The sequence below is a fragment of the Poeciliopsis prolifica genome, unplaced genomic scaffold (genome assembly GCF_027474105.1).
Source record: "Poeciliopsis prolifica strain line A6 unplaced genomic scaffold, Auburn_PproV2 SCAFFOLD005, whole genome shotgun sequence".
Taxonomy (NCBI): domain Eukaryota; kingdom Metazoa; phylum Chordata; class Actinopteri; order Cyprinodontiformes; family Poeciliidae; genus Poeciliopsis; species Poeciliopsis prolifica.
In genome coordinates, this window is record NW_026562380.1 from 13,898,654 (window position 1) to 13,921,547 (window position 22,894).

At 36.4% G+C, this 22,894-nt stretch overlaps 1 protein-coding gene across 1 annotated transcript in view; it reads left to right on the top strand.

The window, feature by feature from the left end:
- Positions 1 to 333: 333 nt before the first annotated feature.
- The window catches only part of rgs7a (regulator of G protein signaling 7a), a 54,160-nt gene continuing 31,599 nt past the window's right edge, over positions 334 to 22,894 (top strand). The window contains exons 1-2 of the mRNA XM_055029917.1: positions 334 to 563; positions 2,667 to 2,785. Coding sequence (XP_054885892.1) covers positions 2,708 to 2,785 — 78 coding nt within the window. The 5' untranslated portion in view covers positions 334 to 563; positions 2,667 to 2,707. The remainder of the gene's footprint in view (positions 564 to 2,666; positions 2,786 to 22,894) is intronic.

Consider the following 22,894-nt stretch of genomic DNA (forward strand, 5'->3'; position numbering starts at 1 on the left):
GTGGGATTCTACAACATAAACTCTGTTACATTTGCCCTTCTTCTTACCACCTTAAATAAAGGTGGGTTTTGTGAACAAACCGACTAATATCACTACCAGCTGGGACGTAAATTGCTGCAGTTCCACTATAGTTTCCATAAACCCTTTTAGTCTTATTTAACATATCGTAACTAGTCTATTTCTGACGCTAAAGGACCTTTGACTGTCAGAGCTATCACTGCAGTTAATAACAGTCACATTTTGTGCCAGAAAAATAGCCTCACGCCTCCAAAACAGGTTGTAATTTATTCCTCGCACGCCATTGGTCACACAGATCGATGCGCGCTCGCGGCGCTCCGCGGCGACGCGCCCGCTTTTCTGAACATCGTTTCGAGGGGACGAGAGCAAAGCCCGAGCCTGAACTGAACCACACGCCGAGCGTCCGCCGAATGTTCGCTTCTTCCCGCTGCCAATGCACACCCCTTACATTCCTATGTCCGCCACTTGACACGCTGAACTTGAAGGACCAGGCTTCCAACCCTGCCGGGATTCAGGCGTCCTAAAGCGGGCGGCTTGTTTTTCAGGTAAGCCTCTCCCTCTTCTCTCCCCTCTTGTCCTCTCCTTTCAGTCTCTTCTCCTCCGGTGATTGTGGTTCTCACTGTATTCACGCGTTGGTCGAGGGGGAGCGGATGAAAACGGGACGCGGGTGTTATTTCACGGTTGCTGTCCGTAGTGCTGAAAGGGCATCGACACTTTGTAGTAAAAGCCCAACACCGCACCACTCTATGGCCTCACGGTAAAAAAAAAAAAAGAAAAAAGAAAAAAAAGCAGGTCGCATGACTTCGCTCTTTGAATGTGATAAGGTGGCTCTTTCTGCAGACTACACAAGGATACCGTGAGAGTGTCAGTGGGAGGGCAGAATAACAACGCTGCAGACGGTTTTGCAAAGTCTTGCTCGTTTTGACAATGGCTGACCCACTCAAATGGATGTTTCCAAGCTGCGCTGTAGAGTATGATACCTCCTCTGGGGACGGCGTGTTTTACTGTTGTTAAGGTCTTTGTCTCACCTTATCTTTCCTCATCTTTCCATTGCAATCGATGTCATCTCTAATTACAATGACAAAGTTTCTGTTTCAGACTAACGGAGAAAAGGAGTCCATGTGATACAACAATTATTTTAGGGTGAACTTTTCTCCTGCCCACAGATAACTATAACCACTGTCGCTATTTACCAAGCAGGGCTTTGTATAAAATCATATTTTTGACACATTTTCTGAAACAGTGTCATTGAAGTTTCCAGTATTTTTAAGGTATATTATGTTTTTTTCCATTATCTTGAATTCATACTTTCCATATCTCTGTAACTTCATATCCTTTGAGAGAGATGCTGGAAAAAGTCCCAGAGTAATGTACTCATATGCCCCTTCCCCACCTGTTGTTCTGCACTGCTGTTTATCTTGCTAACGCAAGGCTTCTGCACATTTTCCTAACACTAAGGGAGTAAAATGGACCCCTTTGCTGAGTTGGGGTTAAGCATCTTTTAGATAAGGAAGAGAAAAATTTGCAACAAACTGCAGACTGGCTACCTGAACAGATATTAGCTGGAGATGTACTGATCATATATATATATATATATATATATATATATATATATATATATATATATATATTATATATATATATATATATATATATATATATATATATATATATATATAAAAGATATATCAACTATTGTGACAATATGCCCAATAAATAAGGACATATCTATTCAGTCTATTTCTATTCTTTGTGCCCTGAGACAGGTCATGCTATTTATTTTATATTATGTTTAGAATAACTAATTGCACTTTCTGAATCATTAAAAAAAAAAGATTGTTGCTGTTCATTTTTTGCATGTTTGACCAACATAGTCACCCTGTTGTTTTTGTCAGTTTCTTTATGATTTTTTTTGACACTTGCTGCTATGTGAATTACACTGATTGAACAAATTAAAGCTGTGTTGTTTTTAAATGTTTGACCTAGCATTTAAATACTGGTATATTTACCAATAGCTTCACATTAGTAGCTGTTGTGAAATACATGTACTGTAATACACTGCATGAATTACAGTGCAGTTATAAAATAAATTTGTCATTTCATATATTTATGTGTTTCTTTTTTCTTTCTTTCTGTCTTTATAAGATCTGTTTTTGCCAATGCTGAACCTCAAATGCATGTATCAGTATCAAAAGTGAAAAAAGTGGATTGGTACATCCTTAATATAAGCTTGCTATACTTGTGTTTACTTCTTTCAAAGAACATATTGATTCTACAAAAAAACAAAAAACAAAAAAAACCCTCTTTTTTATTTTAGCAACTGTAAAAAGATGTAATGCTTGCCTGTTTTAGATACAAATTCTTGTCATGGTATATGATTTTGTGCAAACACTGTGAAATTGGGGCAGTTTTTCCTCCTGTTATCCCATCTCATATCAGCCACTGCCTAGAAAATATGAGTTGCCAATGTCTGAGGGTCTTCACCTTCACAATTCATGTTAAAATGTCAAATGTGTTGAAACATGATCCAACCCACGAGCATTGCTTACGATTCCCGTCTTGCCAAAGGTAAGCACGAATCACGTTTGGTCGGCTGCTGCTGCATTGTTTCTCTGACGGGCCAAAATATCCCTTTCTGTTTACAACAGGAGCTCCTGACATTTCCCGTGGCAGATTTACTCAAAGGATCATGGCACAGACCAACATCAGCGGGCAGGGGACCAACGGGGTGGCGGATGAATCCCCCAACATGATAGTGTACAGAAAGGTAAGACTGCCGCTATTTTTAGCTCACTCTTGTGTGAGCATGCATGAGTCTCTGGCATCAATTTTGCTTGATAATGAGCTGTGGCATAGAAACTGCAGATACTTGGATCGGAACATAAGACATAGGAGACGTTGTCGTAGTTGTGTTAATATGGGAATCCAGAAATACATAACATACTTGTCTCAATGTAGGCTTGGCTCATTGAGATTTTTTCGTGAGTTAACTAATGAAGTAAAGGTTTCATACATCTTTAATTTTGTTTGAAATGTGTGTTTAATGAATCTCTGTGCCCTGTAGGAAAAACCGGTTCAGTTGGCCAGTTTCAGTTTTTGATAAAATGCAGTCCAGATTTCTTAAAAACAGCAAATTCACCCTTTAATTAAGCATGAATGTGGAATCTCAAGTCAGACATCGAATTGGGCATCATTTGCCAGCCGTGAAATGTACTCTATTGCATTACAGCGCTGCTGCTCTTTATAAGGAGGGGCCCACTCTGTAGCTCACAGAGCCCCCCCCTAGACAGACTGGTGCCCTAAGCAGTCTGCTATATTTATAAAAAAAAAAAAAAAAAAAAAAAGTGGCCTCTGCATGTATTACATAGCCAGCAGTTACCTAAATCCATACACATATTTTACATATTTATTATGAGACAATGTCTTTTTCCCCTGTTATGTTGACATTAACAGAACAGAAAGGAAGTCAAAGGAAATTAAAACAATTCTTATTACACTGAAAGTCATGTATTTCTTCACTATTAAATATGTTGCTACATTAGGTAATTAAAAGTAGCAGAGAGAGTGAAATGGCCTCACTGCTGAGACACCTTAATCCGATACTGCTCCAACATTGAACAAATTAATGAGATTTTAATCTGCATGGAAGATAACATTTGTTTACTCAACCCATTACAGCCAAATGCAGTTGCTTTATTTATATATATTTACGAGATTATTTACACTACTTCTTGAAGGCGTTTACATGTTTGCAATTTTTCTCCCCGCTGTACAAACGCTGTAAAGCTAGATTTAAGATTAACCTACAAATAAGCCATTTAGAAAATTGCTTTTGCTTTAACCGGGAGGGGTTTTAGTTCCCCAGTGGCATTGCCTTTGTGTGATGGTTGGAATTTTTTTTCCTGATCTCCTAATGTAAACCATGCTGTGTGTCTCTGGCAAATAAAAGCCAATGCCTCATACTTAAGTGCCAATGAATTAGAGCTGATGGCAACTTGCAAATGTATTGAATACCAGCAGGAGGGGTTGTGTATGAGGACATAATTGTGTGTTTTACTTCACTCTTAGATGGCCCAATGAGGTGATCATTCGCTCCCTTTACCTGTGGGTGACTCAAACAGTGATTGGATTTCTTTTTTCTCATCCAAAAATGCTCCTGCACAATGGGAAGAAGATGCACTTAGCATGATAATATAGACTGACAGGCTTTTTGTTTTTTTATGGCACTCACACTGTGTTAAGCAATCTCTATGCCAGTGTGGGACAAGAAGTGTTGCTGTGTTTGTCGCAATAGCAAGCGCTTGCTGTTTTAGAGGTCAAAAGTTTCAGAAACCAGATTGGAGGAGACTGGTTTGATGGAATTAATTCAAATCAAAATCAAATCAAATTTTATTTGTATAGCACATTTCAGCAGCAAGGCATTTCAAAGTGCTTTACATCATAAACACAAAGTCATGCAACATAAGAATAAACAATACATTGTTACATATTATGTTTCAAAAACAATTCTAAACAGGTGTGTTTTTAGATGAGATTTAAAGGAAGTCAGGGTTTCCGCTGTTTTACAGTTTTCTGGAAGTTTGTTCCACATTTTTGGTGCATAGATGCTGAAAGCTGCTTCTCCTCTCTTGGTTCTGGTTCTGAGGATGCAGAGCAGACCAGAACCAGAAGACCTGAGGGATCTGGAAGGTTGATACAACAACAGCAAATCTTTGATGTATTGTGGTGCTAAACCGTTCAGTGATTTGTAAACTAACAACAGTATTTTAAAATCTATTCTTTGAGCTACAGGGAGCAAGTGGAGGGACTTTAAAACTGGTGTTATGTCTCTATCTTCCTGGTTTTAGTGAGAACGCGAGCAGTTTTGGATATGGAAAGCCTCTATAGGAAGACTGTTGTTACAATTTGCTTTAGCCTACAATACACACTACTAAAATATACAAATCATGAGGCTCTGACTGCATTCTCAATGAATTTTTAATTTATATATATATATATTATATATATATATATATATATTATATATATATATATATATATATATATATATATATAGTATATATATATATATATATATATATATATAATCTGATGTGTCTAAATAAAACCTACTGCGACCAGTTAACTTCAGAAGTCACCTGATTAGAAAACAGTTTTGCAGTATGTAATTTAATTAAATTACATACTGCAATTTTATTTTCCAACTGAGACCTCAGAGGTTTTTAGTGAACAAGAGTAAACAAGCAACATCATGAACAACAGCAGAGAGATGGAATCTGGAAAAAAGTCTGTGACATCTCTGGAGGACCTGCACCTAAGGTGAAAGAATCTGTTGACAAGACAACCAGTAATTAATTATGGCACAAATTTGTCCTTTTTGGAAGAGTGACAGAAAGTGGTTGGTAAAAGAAGGTCTTAAAGTATTCTGTTGTTCAAGTCACATGTAGAAATGATGATAAACATGTGGAAGAAGGTGCTCTGGTCAGACATGACTAAAATTCAACTATGTAACCAATCTGAAGGTTTTGCGTGGCAGAAAAATAACACTGCAGATCACACTGAGCACACCATCTGCTCCAAGAATCCTGCTATGGGGAGGACTTTTTTTCTCAGCAGCAACAGGAAAGCTGATCAGTGTTGATAGGAAGATAAATGGAGCTAAACAGGCTAATCCAGTAAGAAAACCTTTTAGATACCTCTAAAGACTTGAGACTTTAAAGGCTGGAGGTGCATTTTCCAGTAAGACTACAAGCCTAAGCTTAAAAAAGATTTTATTAATGTTATTATGGTTTCTCAAAATTCAAAAAACATGTAATTGTAATATTACCACTGAATAATGCAGTATTATCCAAATGCCACCAGTGTTCAAGAACTCTACCATCACTGTCTCTAACCTTGGCATTAGATGTGGGACGTGGAAAACCATTCAACTGACTGGATTTGTCTATGGTGATTCAGAGCATGCACGCATGACACTGAAACTGTAGAAACCTACCAAATATTTAATTAATGCATTTCTTTATTTTTTGTAAAATGTCAAACCTATGCTGTGATGACATTTGCTATTTGACATATTGTGCAGCTCTAGTGTATATCAAAGCATATTCATGTACTAGAACGGCCCCAATTGTAGTTCTTTCACTAAAACCGACTGTGACTTTTAAGCAAGACTTGAACATGGTCATTTCTTGATGCTCCATATTCAGTTTAACTGAGCTTAAGTCGTACTGCAAAAAAGAACGGGTAAAAGTTTCAGTCATTGGATGATGGTAATTGATATCCCAAAAGCTTTGCTGGTTCTGAATGCATGTGCATTCAACGCTTTTTAGAAGTAATCTACTTAATAATTTGACAACATCTGAAGGCAGTAAAGTGCACTGTATTTTATTTAGGTATTTTAGATTAAAGAGGGCTAAAAATAAGCAGGCATAAAAATCTTTTTGACATAAAATGCCAATAAAATGCATTAAAGTTTGTTGCTGTAACTATATTGAAAATGAATAAATTCTAGGGATGTGATTTCTTTTAAAAGTCACTGTGTTATACCTGGTGCAACAACATCACTCCAGTTAAGGCGATAACCTCCATCTGTCAAGTCATCAAGTTAGCGCTGTCAGCTTTAGTTGCACTATGTTCTTTTGTTGCAAGTGACTGAAGGCAATTATATTGACATAATAATTGTCACAATTATCTCAACTGATTGCAAAACTACAAAATAATAGTGACGGATTCAACTGTTGGATTTTTATTTTTTTTTTGTACAAGTTTGGGGAACAATAGTTGTTTTAAAACAATCCATTCACTGTAAGTCTGTTTTCATCCTTAACGCATGCATACAAATGACCACCGCTCGGTGTCCCCCCCAAACTCCCCGACACAACAGACTGAAAGACATTCATAGTATTGGAGTGGGCTTAACTGAAACTGCAATTGGATGAACACTCTCTGCAGACACGCAGATGCTGCCAAGATGAACAGGTGCTCCGAAGACTTTTCAGATGGAGGTAGCTTGGCAGAGGTGATGCAACCCACAATGAGATGAGGTGAATTCTCAAGTGTGAAACTCACTTTCAGGGTCCTGTTTTGCTGCTCAGACCTCCAGCACATCAATATCATAAGTACACACTGAAAATGCTGCAAGAAACATTGATAGAGAGCAATGAGCCACATCTACTATGTATCTGGTGATGTGTGAATACAGCATAGTAGCGGATGTGTTATGTAATACGAGCAGAGGGAGCTTTATGGTCGAGGACAGCAGATAGTGGTTTGATAGTCTTTCCACAGGGAGCATAACTATACCCATCCACTTTCTCATTCTTTCTTTCTCTCCCTGCTTCATCCATTCCTCTACTCCTGCCATTGATGCCTAATGAAAACTGATATGTGTGTGTGTGTGTGTGCGTGCGTGCTTGGATGTTGACCTGCTTGCAGAGGAGATGAGTGCACAGATGCCAGTATACATCGAGGACAAATGAGAATTGCTTGAATGCACATAAGCAGTCTGACTAAAACAAGTAGTACATATAAATAAACAAATACGGCTTTGAGATGAATCTGTCTTTGAAGGACTGGCAATTCTGAAAAAAATGATCCCCCAACAGTGTCAAGTGAAACGATAAACTTGAAGTCCCCCAAATTTTTAGAAGAAAAAAATGCCAAAATAGTTTGCATTTAATACTTGAATATATGATGCTGATCCCCATTACTTACAATTTAAAGCCTCTTCTAATGTTAAGTCATGCCAAGTTGTGCTGTTTATGGGTCGTTTTATGCGAGCACCATAAATAACACTGCAATGTGTGTGAGTGCTGTATGTAGGGCGAATGTTGCTAAGAGAGAGTTGTGAATTTTTTATGCAAGCCGAAAAGAGCTTTGGTTCACAGCCACTCAGCATGAAGCAGGAACATCTTCTCTCACTTTGTGTGTGCGACTGTGATTACGTTTGTGTCTTTGCATGTATGTGTCTGTGTGTGAGCAATCAAGTAAAGGAAGTTTGTAACGTTCTAATTAACAGATTCTTTTTGCAGAGTACTTGCCTGTTTTTTTTCACTTGTCAGTTTTGGTTGCAAAAGTAAAAACCTGAGATGATTCTGGATGTTGAGTTTTCTAAAATCGATTATTCAGCTATTTGTTGTTTGTTAAATATTGCTGTCACCAGAATCGTAATACTTTTAACCACATTTCAGTCAACAGTTCCTCAGATATAAGTTAATGTCAATCGATGCTGCTTTCACAAAAAGTTAATTTTAGCCCTGGGGAAACGCAGTATTCAAAGACTCAAAACAAAACAGAATAGATTATTAGGTTTGGCATATTTTTTGCAGTAAATTAGAATTTGATCATCCTCGGTGGCTTGTTAACTGACAGCTGAAACATCAGCCCATTCTTACTTACATCTGAGCCGCCGTAGGGTATCCAGTAATTGGTCCTCCAGCTGCCAGTTTGGATTCTCTATTTGTCCAGAGCCATTAGTCCTGCACGTGCTGTATTTATCAGTCTTGCTCTATTTTCAGTAAAATCACAACACATTATAAGTTTTTAATTTTGCAGTTAGTAGACACAGTTGAGTTGTGTCTTGCATTTTGCTTCGGAAACTAACATTATAACTCTAAATTTTTAAAGCTTCTACCTTGAGTTTATATAAAATCAATAAAACACATGTTAAAAGGCAACCTATAGAGCAACATATATTGATCAATTTTAGTATATTTTTTCTAGTTAGATTAAATAATGATGTAATCAAGATGTATTTAATCAAAGACTCACTGAGATAAAGAATCTGTTGTTCCAGGAAGCCAAAATGGTGTCATAAAGTTAATCTTGTTTGAGTTAAAAACATAATTAGAAAAGTTAAATGGAAGAACAAAGAATAATATCCATTACATAATTTAGTAAAAAAAACTTAAATATTTTATTTTTGAAAACCATACCAACAAAAGGCAAACACAGCTCAATATAAGTTCAAAACAAAACATATTGTCTTCAGAGTAGATTTAAGAATACCGTTAATAATTTGAAGAAAGATTTGTCTGAAGAATTATATGTTGCAAACATATATATATTCCAAACATGTGGCGTAAATAACTTCTATATTGAATATATCTGTTTTTCTTGTTTCAAAATCTGTTAAAATCTGTCCTCTGTGTTTCACATAGAGGAGTTTTTCAGGTGGATTTCTGTGCGTCTTGTGATGCTACTCACCCAGATACACACAAAGCATAACTTAGTATTTCTCTGTATCCTTTGTTTAAATGCATTATATTTTGTAGTTTGTGAAATGCTGCATTTGGAAATCCTATTTCAATGCCCTTCTGTGTTTTGTGGCATTGTGAGAAAATACGCTAATGGATAGCATTTTTAAAGAACTTGCTGTCTGTGTTTTATTGTTCAGCCAATAACTATGTCTGCTGGATAATTAACCTTGTTAAATAATGAAATAAATGAAAAATGTTTTTAAGGCCTGATGTTGATAAAATACACAACCTTACTCATGTCATTATTGTGACTTTTTTGTTTCACTCCTTTGCAATAATTGGTGGAAAATCAACCAGTCCCCAAGGGCAATATGCCTCAAATCATCAGCATGTTGTGTAGTCATGCCATTGCTTCGAGTTTACATGAACAAATAAAATGTGACATGTCATGGTTGTACTGCTAATGTTGCATCATTTTCAATATTTCGTTTTTTGTGCAGAGACTATGAGAAAATCCAGCTGTGTACCTCTACTTTCAAAACGTCCTCAGTTCCATAAACTGCCTTTAATGTAATTAATGAAAAAAAAAAACATTATCTTTGTTCTGATTATTTCTGTCTGCTGATAGTTATTTAGATACCTGTTTTTCACAGGTATAAAAGTGATGTGATTGCTGTACTCTGGTTTTTGTAGCTCAGTTTTGTCAAACTGTACTGACTTGTGTTTTTAAGCCACCAAATTGAGACAATCAAGAGCCTCATCTTAACCTCGAGACATTAAGATGAGGTACCAGTTCTTTTTTTCTATTTATATAAATTACCTTGGAATAGATCTACATAGGGAAGGGGTAACTTTTATGAAGACTACATAACGATTTATCCAGCAACATTATCACTACTAATAGATAGTACCACTAGTTATGAAAGACTAAAGCTAAATACTGGTGCTGGAGACAAAAAATAAAATAACACAAACACAATCCTATAAAATATGTTCATATCACTACGGATTTGTTTACATTTTGTGTTATGTTATGATTTTTTATTCTTTATTTTTGCGTATGTGTGTGTTGTAAGTCTGGTACCATTATTTTCTAATTTGTGTGATCAAAGCTGAGCCATTTCAACCATTTACAACATTCAGCTACAATAGATATAGAAAGTTAAAGTAACAAGCGTGTTCATGTTTTTATGATTAGATTTGAACTGTTATCCCATCAGTGAGTGTAAATAATGAGGCACTGAACAAACAGAGAAGACAAACCGAGTCATTGCAATATAAATTGATTTATAAGCATAAATTGATTTGTCAATTGATTAGGTTAATGTGTAAAAGAGTGTTTTGCTAACCTCAATCTGCTCAGTATCACTACAGCACACCCCAATAAACTTATTAAATTTACAGTAGCTGCAAACCTTTGAGGATTATGTAAATTGATGTGTATGCATGATTCTGTAAAAAAAAGAAGAGTGTTCACATTGTTATGTTTTATTACAGTTTCGGATTACGTAGCTTGAGTTGGATTTTTTTCTTTTTTTTTAAATGTTGCTCTGGTATCATGACCTAAACTCTTCATTAAGACGGTTAAAAATCAGATCGACTCGTTAAAGGGCACTTCCTTTGTACTTGCAATCTGCATCCGTTAAACACCTGCTTCATCAGCTTTCCATGTTATCAACACAATTTCCAAATCATCCCACAGCGTTTATGACTCATAAAGCAGAGGGAACTGAATACATTTTCAGCATTTTCTCAGTTAAGAGCCAGATTTGAGGGTTCTTGTAAAGCTTTTCTCCCTTGGTGTGCAATCAGAAGATCACTAAGACCAAGAGAAAATGGGAGCTTGAGGTGGAATGATCCATAATTGTCAGATCAGAGAGAAATCTTTGTGTAAACTGGAGTGCTTTGTGTGTCAGATTGTGAGCTGGGTGATTTTGCTTTGAATGTATGTAGATATGCCAAAGATATCTCTTTGACATGTCTTTGAGAAAACAAATGATTACAGTTAGATTAATGGTTGACTTCAGTAGCCTGAGCTACAGTCCCTAGAAGTTAAGTTATTTTTTTTCCGGAAGACATGAAAACTTGCCTGATGATACTATATTCTTACTACAAATTAGCTAAAATCTCTTAGAAAACCTTGTCGTCATTTGGATGAGTATAAAAAAGTACGACCTCAAACTAGGATTCTTTAATCTTTCAAAATCATTGTTTCCAGTCTCAAATCCAACATTAAAAGGACTGTTAGACACAGAATCATATATTTGCAAACATAACATTTTACCTTATTATGGGATAAGTTACATCAGCCAAAGACTGATTAAGAGGCTGTCAAGGATTTTGGAAAATAAGGATCTAAGTAAAAGCACAAGAAAAAAAATTATGATCACATTGCAGTTTTCTAAAAAAGGAAGCATTATGTTTGCAAATTTTTTCTAATTCAAGAGGCCTGAGAGAGGACCCAATTTATAATGTGCAGCTGAAAATGAGAAACACTGCGGTTGTTTCTGCCCCGGGCTTTAATGGAGCATGTCTGGCCTGAAAAGGTTAGTTCAAACAGGGTTTGAAGGAGTTGAGCAAATCAGAATTGGCGAGAAGCTGAGCAGCTTGTCCGCTACGGCCATTTTTGTCGTGGAAAATTAAGCTGGCAGATGGGGTGAGACTGATTGCAGACCTGCTATATCACTGTGTGTCTTAGTATGAATGTGCTCAGGAACACACAGAGGGGCAAAGTTATTGGCAGCTATGAAGGTGAGAAGAAAAATTTTATAAATGACTATAACTGATGCAGAGAGCAAGCAAAGCTGCTGTCAGACATTAGGCAATGTGGTTGAAGGTATTCTGGAAAACTTTGGGTGCAGTTAAAGTTTTTAAATCTGTGAATGGACAAAAAAAAAAACAAAAAAAAAAAGCAAAAAAAAAAAAAAAATTGTGGTTAGGATAACCACAACAGAATGCAAGCAGAGGTCATCAGAATGGTGATGCTTTTGGGTGTGAGAAAAAGGTACATATGTTGAATAGTATGTAAATGGAAGCAACTGTTTGCATGAAATTGTGTATGTTGGATTACAATGATAGGGTAATTTTAAGAATAAAACCCAAACTTTTAACCTGGTTGGTGAGAGTAACAGATGAACTATCACGAGAAACAGCACTTTTTTGACCCCATTTGGTTTTGGGATGTTGCAAGAGAAGTAGGATGCGATTTGATTTAAGTAATGAGATCCGGAGAGGCTCGAGCTCATAGCCTTGGGGTACACCAGTAGACATAGGGATGGGTGAAACTGAAATGACGTAAATTTCATCATTTGAACACTAACAAACAAACACACTTTAAATAGATAGGATATAACCCAAATCGTCTACGAGCATAATAATCAGACCACTAAAATTTCATATTTTATCCCATAGCTACTTTGTAAGATATTTTTCACAGTGGAAAGAAATTGAAATAATATGCAAAGCCTTTCAGAGAGACAGGTACAGAAGACGGAGAGCTTTGGGGAATTAAAAAAAAAACCCTCAAAACAGTGACATTTAAATACCACATTTGACTTGAGGGTTTCAATATGCCACCAGTTTGTAGAGTAGATGGCGGTTTATTTGGGTTGTTTCCTTCTTCCTGTTTTGATTTGTTCCTTCAAGGCAATATTAAAATCTCATGAATACACATAAAGCTTGGCAGAGAAAGAATAATAAATAAAATGACATTATCAGCTCCATATTTTAACTATTACTCTGTATCTTACTGTATCTTAATACTTCCTATTTTTCTCATTTAGCAAAAGCAACTGAAACACTTCAGCTTGTTTTGTTTGAAGTTATAAATGATCCCAGGTTGTGAGCCAGAGATGTTAAAGTGACAATCTTTAATAGCACTTGCAGAGAATTATTTTAATACTGTATGCCATTACAAGTCTGTAAATAAAGAAGTGTGAGCAACAATGTAAAGTTTAAATAAAAATGAAGACATTTGACTCTCAAACATTACCAAGTAGGTATGAAGTTAGGAAATATAAAATATGTTACTAAATACATTTAGAAGTATCTTTCTCACATAGATTACATCAAGAAAATGTAATTCTCAGAGCTGTTTTTAATTTAACCAAAACAGCTTTAAATGGCCTTCTTCATATTATGCCAGTCTTTCATGTAGTTCAAACCTGTAAGTTTTTAAGCATATTTGACAGATTTTTTTGATAAAAAATACGATATAACTCCAAAGGTATTAATACTTTCACATAAAACTTTTTGAATGCTGAATTACCAATCATGCTTATGAACACTTGAGCAGATTGACCCTCAGCACTTGTGTGTGTCAGTAACATACTGAACCCAGATATTCGCTCCCATTTACCCAAAAGTGTGTGTCTGCAGAGAAAAAGTCTTTAAAGCTTTATCCAGACTTGAAAGACGACAACAGCTCTGTAACGAAAGTGAGCTGCTTCTTGCTTTAAGCCATTCCAGCTAAATACGTCTCCCACAGCTGGATTCTTTAGGCGTGTCTGTCAGGGTTACGTAACGGTGTAAGGAAGCTTGTGCATTCAGATAGAGGGTGACTCAGACATCATCTTAGTCTAATCATTATTTCAAGTTCAACATTTTCTAAAAGATTATAGAAGTGCCCTGAACCAGATCTGCAAACTGGGTGCTCTGTCATGATGGTCTTAACGAGCACAGATACAGTAGGTTAAAAAAATCCCGAAAAACAACTTTATACAACCTACAGTATTATTTTAAATTCACCTCTTCACATTAAGTGCACACTATCTGTATAATCACATAAAAATACTGATAAGTTCTTGCTCTCTTCTCGTTTATAACTCTGTCCCCGCTCGCCTTACTCCTTCATTACAGCACACACCATCTGCAGCCAAACCGTGCCCATGCAGTCTCCACTTCTAACACACCATCCAGTCACTTCTTGTGAAGCTTTGCTCCTTCCCACACACCGTCAACAGTGTATAAATTCCCACTTGCCTGCTTGACTCTATGCCTTGATGTTTATGGTGTTGTGTCTGTTTATTGTAGAAGCTTGGTGTGTTGCCTCCCTCATAGTTTTCAGGTATATATCTTAACTGTTCTGAAAGCAACTGCATAGACGTAGCTTTAAATGAGTGTATGGCATTTTTTTTTCTGGATTCCAGAGATTCTGAGCTTGCCATAGAACGGCAATTGCGCAGCAAGTCTTTAACTATGAAACCGAAAAAAGTGAAATCTTATCTTCTCTCAATAACACGCTCGAAGAAAGTTCTTCTATTTAGATATGTCTGTATTTCCAAACTTGTAAAGACACTTCTCTCACTCACAAATTTGCCTTCCCAGTTTTCATCTCTGTCTGTTTGTCAGTGGCATTCACACTCTCATTTCTGACTCTTTTATCCCCCTCCACCCTGTCACACTCTCCCCTCCCTCCTCCAGCCCTCTTTTGTTCCATTTCAGGTCTTTGATGTTTCTCAAATACTGAAAAGATCACACTAACTTTCTCTCTTTGTTTCTCTCATGCTGTGCCCAACACACGTGTGCACTCTTGCCCTCCGCTCCCACAGAAGCATCCATCTACCCCTCCATCACTGTGTCCCCTCCTCTCAGATCCCTCGCCTCTCTTTGAAGTCATCAGAGCCCTGTGCCTCTCCAGTCAGCTTTTATCCTCACATACAGAAAAAGAGAGGAATGCATTTAGACTCTGCTGGAGTACAGTAATCTGTCCTCCTGTGTGAAGTGATTCACTTGTGACTCACAGCTTTATTGGGAGCTTTCCCTAAACAAACAACCATTGGACATAGCGTTTTCCGTCCAAATGGACTGTGGCTGTAACTGAGAATGCTAGCCTGATTGTGCCCCTGCAGCTTGGTGACCCTCTCCACAATGAGGTGTTGTTTTCCTAGAAGCAATCATGTCTCAGCGATTAGCCTGCCATGACTGAGTGCCAATTCACATATCCAATACAGCAGAAATAAAAAGAGCCAAATCACTCCAAAGGGTACATTTGAAACTGGTGGAAATATACTACATGTTCGTCTTACAAAAAAAGACAGACTTTTGGTCTAAAATCATGTTTATATGCACCCTTAGCTGCAACCCACTGATTCTAACAGTTGCACTGTTAGTTAGTTAATATTAAAATGCAATCTCGTCTATGAGCCTAAACACCATTTTGACTTAATCTGTTTTTGAGCTGGGTATTAGGAAACATTATTTTTTTTCACATCTAGACAAAATGCCATGCATTTTTTCAGTTAAATTCCAGAAGGACTGCAGACTCTCTTTAGTAGCTTAATGTCAGTAAAACATAATATTGCATGTTTTAAACTGATTTTACTCAGTAAATTTTAACCTTATAAATATCAACTTATGCATATTATGCTATCTTGGTGAGCAATTGACATTGAAACATTTATGTTTTCTTCCTCTTTTAATGGTTGTGACATCCACAATGGCATAATAATGATGATGACTCTCTGGAATGTTATTCATGTTGTACACATCACAGATAGATGAACACATTACCATTGTTTCCTTCAACAACGTTAATAAATTGAAGACATAACACTATATTGTACAGCAAAGATTAAAGGTCCAAACACTCAAATTTTCTTAATGTTTGTGATTCTGAGTTTTTTTTCTTTAGAAAACTAGATTTTAGGTGATTATGTTTTGTTTTGAGTCAATATCCCAAACTAAACTAAATTACTTCACTAGTCTGTAGTAAAAGAGATATTTTTATATACTATTTGTAATTTAATTATCTAATGCATAAGAAAATAGGGTTGGAAGTCAATGATTAGCTGTGAAAACAATACATTAACACACACCTTCTTGTATATTCATAACATTTAGTCAAAAAGAAATCACTAAATATGGCAACTGTAGAGAGTTGCAAAATTATTTTATATTATCTTCCTTTATGGAATAATATAGCTGGCAGCCAAAACAAAGCAACTCCACCACAACATTCATTAGTTGTTTGTCATTATTTCATTCCTTTTTGGCTTCCAGACACTGACTGCTGAAAGTGCCTCATCTGCTAATTGAGAGATGGCATTCCTGTGGACACTGCTGCTGTGTGCAATGGTTGTGCTTCCTCCTGCCCTCTGTTTTGTTTCTGCTCTGGTATTTGCTCGTGGCTGTTTTGATCAGATTCCCAAGACCACCATGCCAGCCGTCTGTCAAACACAATTATCTTATAACACGTCCACAATGTGTCCAGAACCCCTTTAGCTAGCAAAATGGCAGAGCGTGATTGTTTATATGCATGCGTTTGCAAACATCTGCCCATTTCAAAAAGAAGACTGTGCAGTCTGTGAAAGCTGTACAGCAATATTCAAGGATCTTTCTCCAGAATATTTTACCTGTGAGTACATAGACAAGTGTAAAGGCTTACTCTTTTCATACTTAATCATATTATATCAGGTATGATTGTTTATTCTTTGTATGGCTTCTGTTATTGTATCTGCTAAATTTCTACAGGTTTGATATTATTATATTTTGATTTTTAGAGATCAAGTCATGATGAGATCTAAGATTTAAGGGTGGAGGTTTGATAAGTTGTTTTTAGGGGGATTGCTCAGGTATCCTGACCTCATCATGGGAACTACTTCTCAGTGCAACACTCATAGAAATGGTTGAAAAAGGCATCATGAAAGACACTGTTGTGATGGCGTGGTGAAGGCAACATGTTGGAAAGAGATGGACCTTCATAAAGAAAGAGAGGCCAATGTTATTGCATTAAATTGTGAAGGGAAATTGCAGCATACAGTGTTTTAGCACTGGCTGAGTTAAAATCAATTAAATGTTGCATTGTTCTGCTTCCAATCTTTCAAATAACTACGACAGACAAAGAAGGTAGTAAAATTACAAGCGATACTCTTCAGTTACAATAATTCTATGTCGGGTTGTTGTAAACAACTATTTTAGTCATACATGAGCCATCACTTTTCCCAGCCATTTACAGTTTTTGTGTCCATAGGCACAATGGGATTTGACTCCTTGGTCACAAACAGAAAAACATCTGCCAGCTGCATTCTGCCATGGTGTACTCTGCCACCCATTCATTGTGACCAGGATGATGGGAAATATATAGACGATGTGTTCAGTCTAACTGTATATCTCCGCTCCACCTATATATATACACCTGATGTGCACTTCACCGCAATTCGCTCCAAACTAGACAGGAGATCACCTGAAAAATGACAAAAACATACTATCAATCACTTTAATGTACAACTTAAAGTTGTACATTAAGAAATGTACAACTTCTTAATTGTACATTAAGAAGTTGTCTAATCTTCAACCAAAATGAAACTTTCACACCATTTAACACAATCTGATTCTGTTTTCCCTGACAGACAAACTTAACATGCTGTACTCCATGTTCACTCCAAAACACAATAAATAGTCACACATAGTTTCAGTGCTTTTTGTCACCTATTATAGACCAGTCAGAAGAATAACTTTGATAACACCAATATTCTGTACAAAACAAGAAAACAAAACATCACTGTCTACCTTTGAAAGGATAAAAAAAGACAACAATACTTGCAAATGTGCTGAAAAGTGTCCTTATGTTCCTTCCAGAGAACTGACTGGATGTATTAGCAATTGCTTTCCTTGCTTGTGTCAGCAGACCCCTGTGAACATGATGTTATCAGTTGTGGAGATTGAAAAACACGACAGTGTGAAAGTGACAAGATATGCTATTAATAAAGCCCTCCAGTATGAGCATATGAATTCAGACAATTTGTTTTCTGCCTTGGCTTTCTGTATATGGCAGCTTAATCTTTAAAATTGTCCATGTTCAAAAAATCTTAAACTTCATTTTGAGGTTTTTTTCCATGAGGACCACAAAGAAATGTTTAATGATTCCTATCTGTAATTTCCCAAAATATTTACAGGATCATTTAGGTTTCTATTAATAATTTTTTCAGTCTGAGTTACTTCACATGTATTTAGTTCTCAACCATGATCTATCATCCATCATGTCCTGGCTCGGCAGTTCAAGTGTCACTTCCTTCAAACACTCTGCCATTATTGGTTTATTGTCTATCCTGAGTGATATGTCCTCTGATGTGCATGTGTGCGAGTCCTGTCGGACACACAGTCCTTGTCTCGACTCTGCAGACAGGAGAAGGCAGAAGGATGTCAGCCTGCCAGTATCCAGCTGCTTCTTGCCTATTGATATTCTGGGCACACAGAACCGTCCCGAGTGTCTGTTGCACGTGCCAAGGAGGAATGTGGGAAATTAAGGGATAGTGAGTCCCACTCTCTCTTATGTTGTGCAGACCTAAAAATAGACCACATCCTCTCTTCTTTTCTATTCCCTGTGCATCTCGGTTTCCATACCGAGTTTCTTTCCCTGTTTCTTTTACTTTCCTATCATCCCTATTTTCTTGTCTCCCCGTTTGGTCTACGTAAATATAGTTCCTGGTGCCCTGAGATAAGACTCCTCAAGAGTAATGCCAGACAGTTTGAAAACTAGCTTACACACATTCCTTGAAATAGAATTCACTATGTGATTGCTTTTGCTTGCCAACACTGTATTGCCTTTGCCAGTTTTCCACAATAAACCACTGTAAAGTAAATAATCAATGTCATTAAGAGGTGCAAAAATCGATGTTAACAATGCTGTAGCTCTATATATGAGCAAATGAGGTGTGCGTAAGAAGAACTGCACATTCACAAACGACGGGTTAAGCCACTGGGTAAATTGTTAGAAAAACTTCTGCAGGATTCATCTGTATCAGGCCTCTCATATTATTATCTGCTAACTTATGATAGCATACTACTGAGTGATAAAATCATGGTGGGTGGGCAGGAGGGAAATGGGCTTTCAGTGGATTATCGAGCGGATGGCTAACCTTGGCTTAGTCACTGCGCCCACTACCCGCCCACCGAGAGAAACAGAGTGAGATGAGGACGATGAGAGTGGCCTCGCCCTTTAAACAATCCCACCAATTAAATCAAAGTTGATTTTGAAAAAGACAGTAAGAAAACAAAGTCGACTAAATAGCAGAGTTAAGACAGGAGTGAAAAAGGAAAATCCTTCAGAACATGTGTAACCAGAGATTTTGTTTAAGTTGTAGATACTTATTAGTAAATTCAAGAGAACTTGGGCAAACTAGTGTTTAACTTACTTATTTAATTGATACAATTATTATAATTGATTATAATTAAACATTATACTTATTTAACATACTTTTTTCTGTTGTTGCTCCTAATTTATGGAACAATTTGCCTTTTCAGATTAGAGCTGCTAGCAGCCTGGATCATTTTAAATCGCTTCTCAAAACTCATTTTTATTCGTTGGCTTTTAACTGAAACAATTTTTGATATTCTGTTTTTATCTATTTGTGCTACTGTCGTTCTTGTGCAGTACTTTGGTGCAGTTTTATACCTGTTTTAAAGTGCTATATAAATAAATTTGACATTGACATTGATATCTTTCATCCAAAATCTTAGTTAAACTTGTATTCACACATAGATAATGCTTATTCATGACAATGTGGACTCTCAACATGAAAGGTGTGGATTTGACTATCTTAAACAATAAGACTAGCAAAATAGCTCTGAGTTGAATTAACTCTACTTCAGGTATTTTACTCTTCAAATAGTGACACTGATAGGGTGGTGCTGCGAGAGACCAGAGACATGAAGTTTTATTTTTGTATTTTTAGTCTTAATACATGCTTGAATGAGAAATAAGACTCCAGTCACTAGGTGGCAGCAATACTCTTGCCAATCAACAGGCTGCCTGTTGAACCCAGTAGAAGAAGTAGCCTACAAAGTTCAGGCAGACCTATGATCTGATGGAGAAGGAGGGATGGAAAAATTTGTTATAATGGAGGAAAAAAGGGTGGAGACGCCAGAAACAAGTAAAGCAAGTGACAGTAGCCACCTGAAACAAAACCTGCATAATAACCCATGGGTTTACTGTGAAGGCAAAATGTTATGCACTTTTCAGCTCTTCTGATAAAGTATAAGCAACATTGTTGTTGTAAAATATAGCAAAGGAAAAAGCTGATGAAGCTGACAAGTTAGCAAGGTCTAGTTTCAAAAGACTTCTGAATGTTACTGCGTTTACATACATGCACATCCGAGCGAATCATATGCAGTCTTTATTTAACGTTACAAGCTTAGTTAATAAAATTGACTTGTAAAAAATTATTTTAAGACTTAAACGTTAAAATGAGATGCAACAACTCAAAAATTAAGCTGTTCTCCTGCATCTCATTTACATGAAAAAAAAGTATGTTCCCTTGAAGAAGCACTGAGCTATTCATTTTTAGTCAGCTTTTTCACATGCTTTTATGGAGGTCTATTTTCTCTTCTTTGAACATTGTACACGATTTGTAAATATGCTAAACTGCTGCAACATGTTTTACCGTATTTTTGTTCAGTATAATTTAACTATGAAAGAAAACAAGTCACAGCATCAATTTTCTTCTGAAATGGTCAATGAAATAGCTGCTTGGTAAAAATATAAAGAGTTTTAATATACCGCAAGGCAACTAGAATGGCCGTGAAATAAAATGTTAATCACTTTACCTAAAAAAGATATCACAAAAGGCTAACGGCTGCCCTAACATGTGGAGATGTGGTATCATTCTTTCAAAAATCATTTCATATGTATTGCATAAAGTATGAGCTGGTATATTTGGAACAGAATCTTCATTAGCTGCAGCGCGGTCAAATGGGGACAAATGGTCGTTTTTTATTATTTTTTATCCTCGTAGCAGAAATATCTGGATGATTATCTCTCACCCAGGATTCAAAACTCTTCTTTTTATCTTGTTGCGGGTGATTAGAAGGAGCTGTTGAAGAACAATGAAAAATAACAAACGTCCTTCTAAAATCATACACCAGGGACACTGATTATCATTGGATGTGTCGGAGAAAGCTGTTTTGCAGTGAATTGTTAAAAACACTGTCAGTGATGGGAGTACCGTGATGATTTATAGCCTTCTGGAAAGCATTCTTAATGAAACTGTGGCAATACCATCTGTCCATCAAGCAAAATGCTTCTTCAACAACTGTTTCTTATGCTTCTAGGCATCCTTTAGGGTTAAATAATCAATATTATTAGACTTTGTAATAAATCATTGAAAAAAAAAAAGCGAAAAAAAAAAAAACAATGCAAGAAAGGGGCAATATAACAGACATATTTGCTCCTCCGTCTTCACAAACACAAATTTTAGTGACATCCAACTTTTAACCCCTTGGCATACCATATGTTGCTCTAGCAATCTCAACTCTTTCAAGAAGGTTTTCCTCAAACTTTAAAAGCATGAATGTGGGCATTATTGACGTTTTTTCCAACAACTTCACAACTGGATTTTATTGCACAGAAGCCATTCACTGTCTTTAAGACATCTTTCACAAATGTTTATGGAAGAGGTCTTCATGTCTTGGGGATGGTTTCTATACATCTGTGGATGTGTATAAAAACATTGCCACTGTATAAAGGTGTGTGTAAATGACATACACCTGTGTATATAATGATATTATATGCCATTTAATATCTGAATTAAATGACTTGGGGGAGGGGAGGTGGGATGAACAGATACTTTCTGCAATATATTGTACCTTTGACACAGCTTTAACAGGCTAACATTATAAGATCATAATTATATACATTTGATGTTGTAATGTATTATTTTTATTTTCAGCTAAACTAGGCTCCCAAAGATTTTTTGTATACTAAACTTAAGTGAGAGTTGCAACTCAGAGACATAGTGTATGTGGCAAACAGATGAAAATGCTATGACATTTAAATGAATGCTACTCAATTGTTGTAGCACTGACCTAATACTACAGTTGCCCAATCTCTTACTGATAGTAATTCTTCAAACAATTTTTTTTATTGCACCTCCATACCACATCAACGTGCTGAAACTTTACGCAATTAGGCATGGCAAGCGGTTGCTGTGAAAGCACCAAGGCCATGAAAATGTCTCTGAAAACTCAACTGTATAATTTTTTTGACCACTTCATGTCTGTTGATGGTCAGGCAATCGCTAAGTATGGAAAGAGAAAAAAAAGTGAACAATGTTTTAACTTATTCCTTCAAACACACACAGTAACACACTGCAAAACACTGACACATCTTAAAACATCACATACTTCAAAACATGAAGCATGTGCTGGTCTGTATGACTTCATGTTGGAACTCAAAAAGACACACCAAGTGTTTTTATAAGTTTTGAGAATAAACTTTTACAGAAAATTCACAAATATGTGTCCTTTATACTTTTGATTTACGGTAAATTAACAAAATAAATGCATTGTAAGATATTCTATCCCTAAATGGGTCCAGTATGAATCTATTTATGAAGTATAAGAGATTCTGGCCCCTGATAAAACCAAAGTAACTACAGCCCACATGCTGTAGTTACTTCAATATTTTTTATTGAAGTCATAAAACCACATTTTCTTTAGCCGACAAGTAGAATTGAGAAAATTACCAGAAATTGTTAGTGCTCAAGATGACTCATGTTTGGAATGAAATATGCATCACGAGAAGTAATAATTCTTACGAAAACAAATTAGGTAGAAAGAAAATGGCCAAATCTGCAAAAGTTTGAAATGGAAGAGGCAAAATGATAAACTTACTTCACATCAATTCTCCATCCACTCAGAAATGTATGTGGGAACAAGCTGCTTCTTTTTACTAATGCAATTTG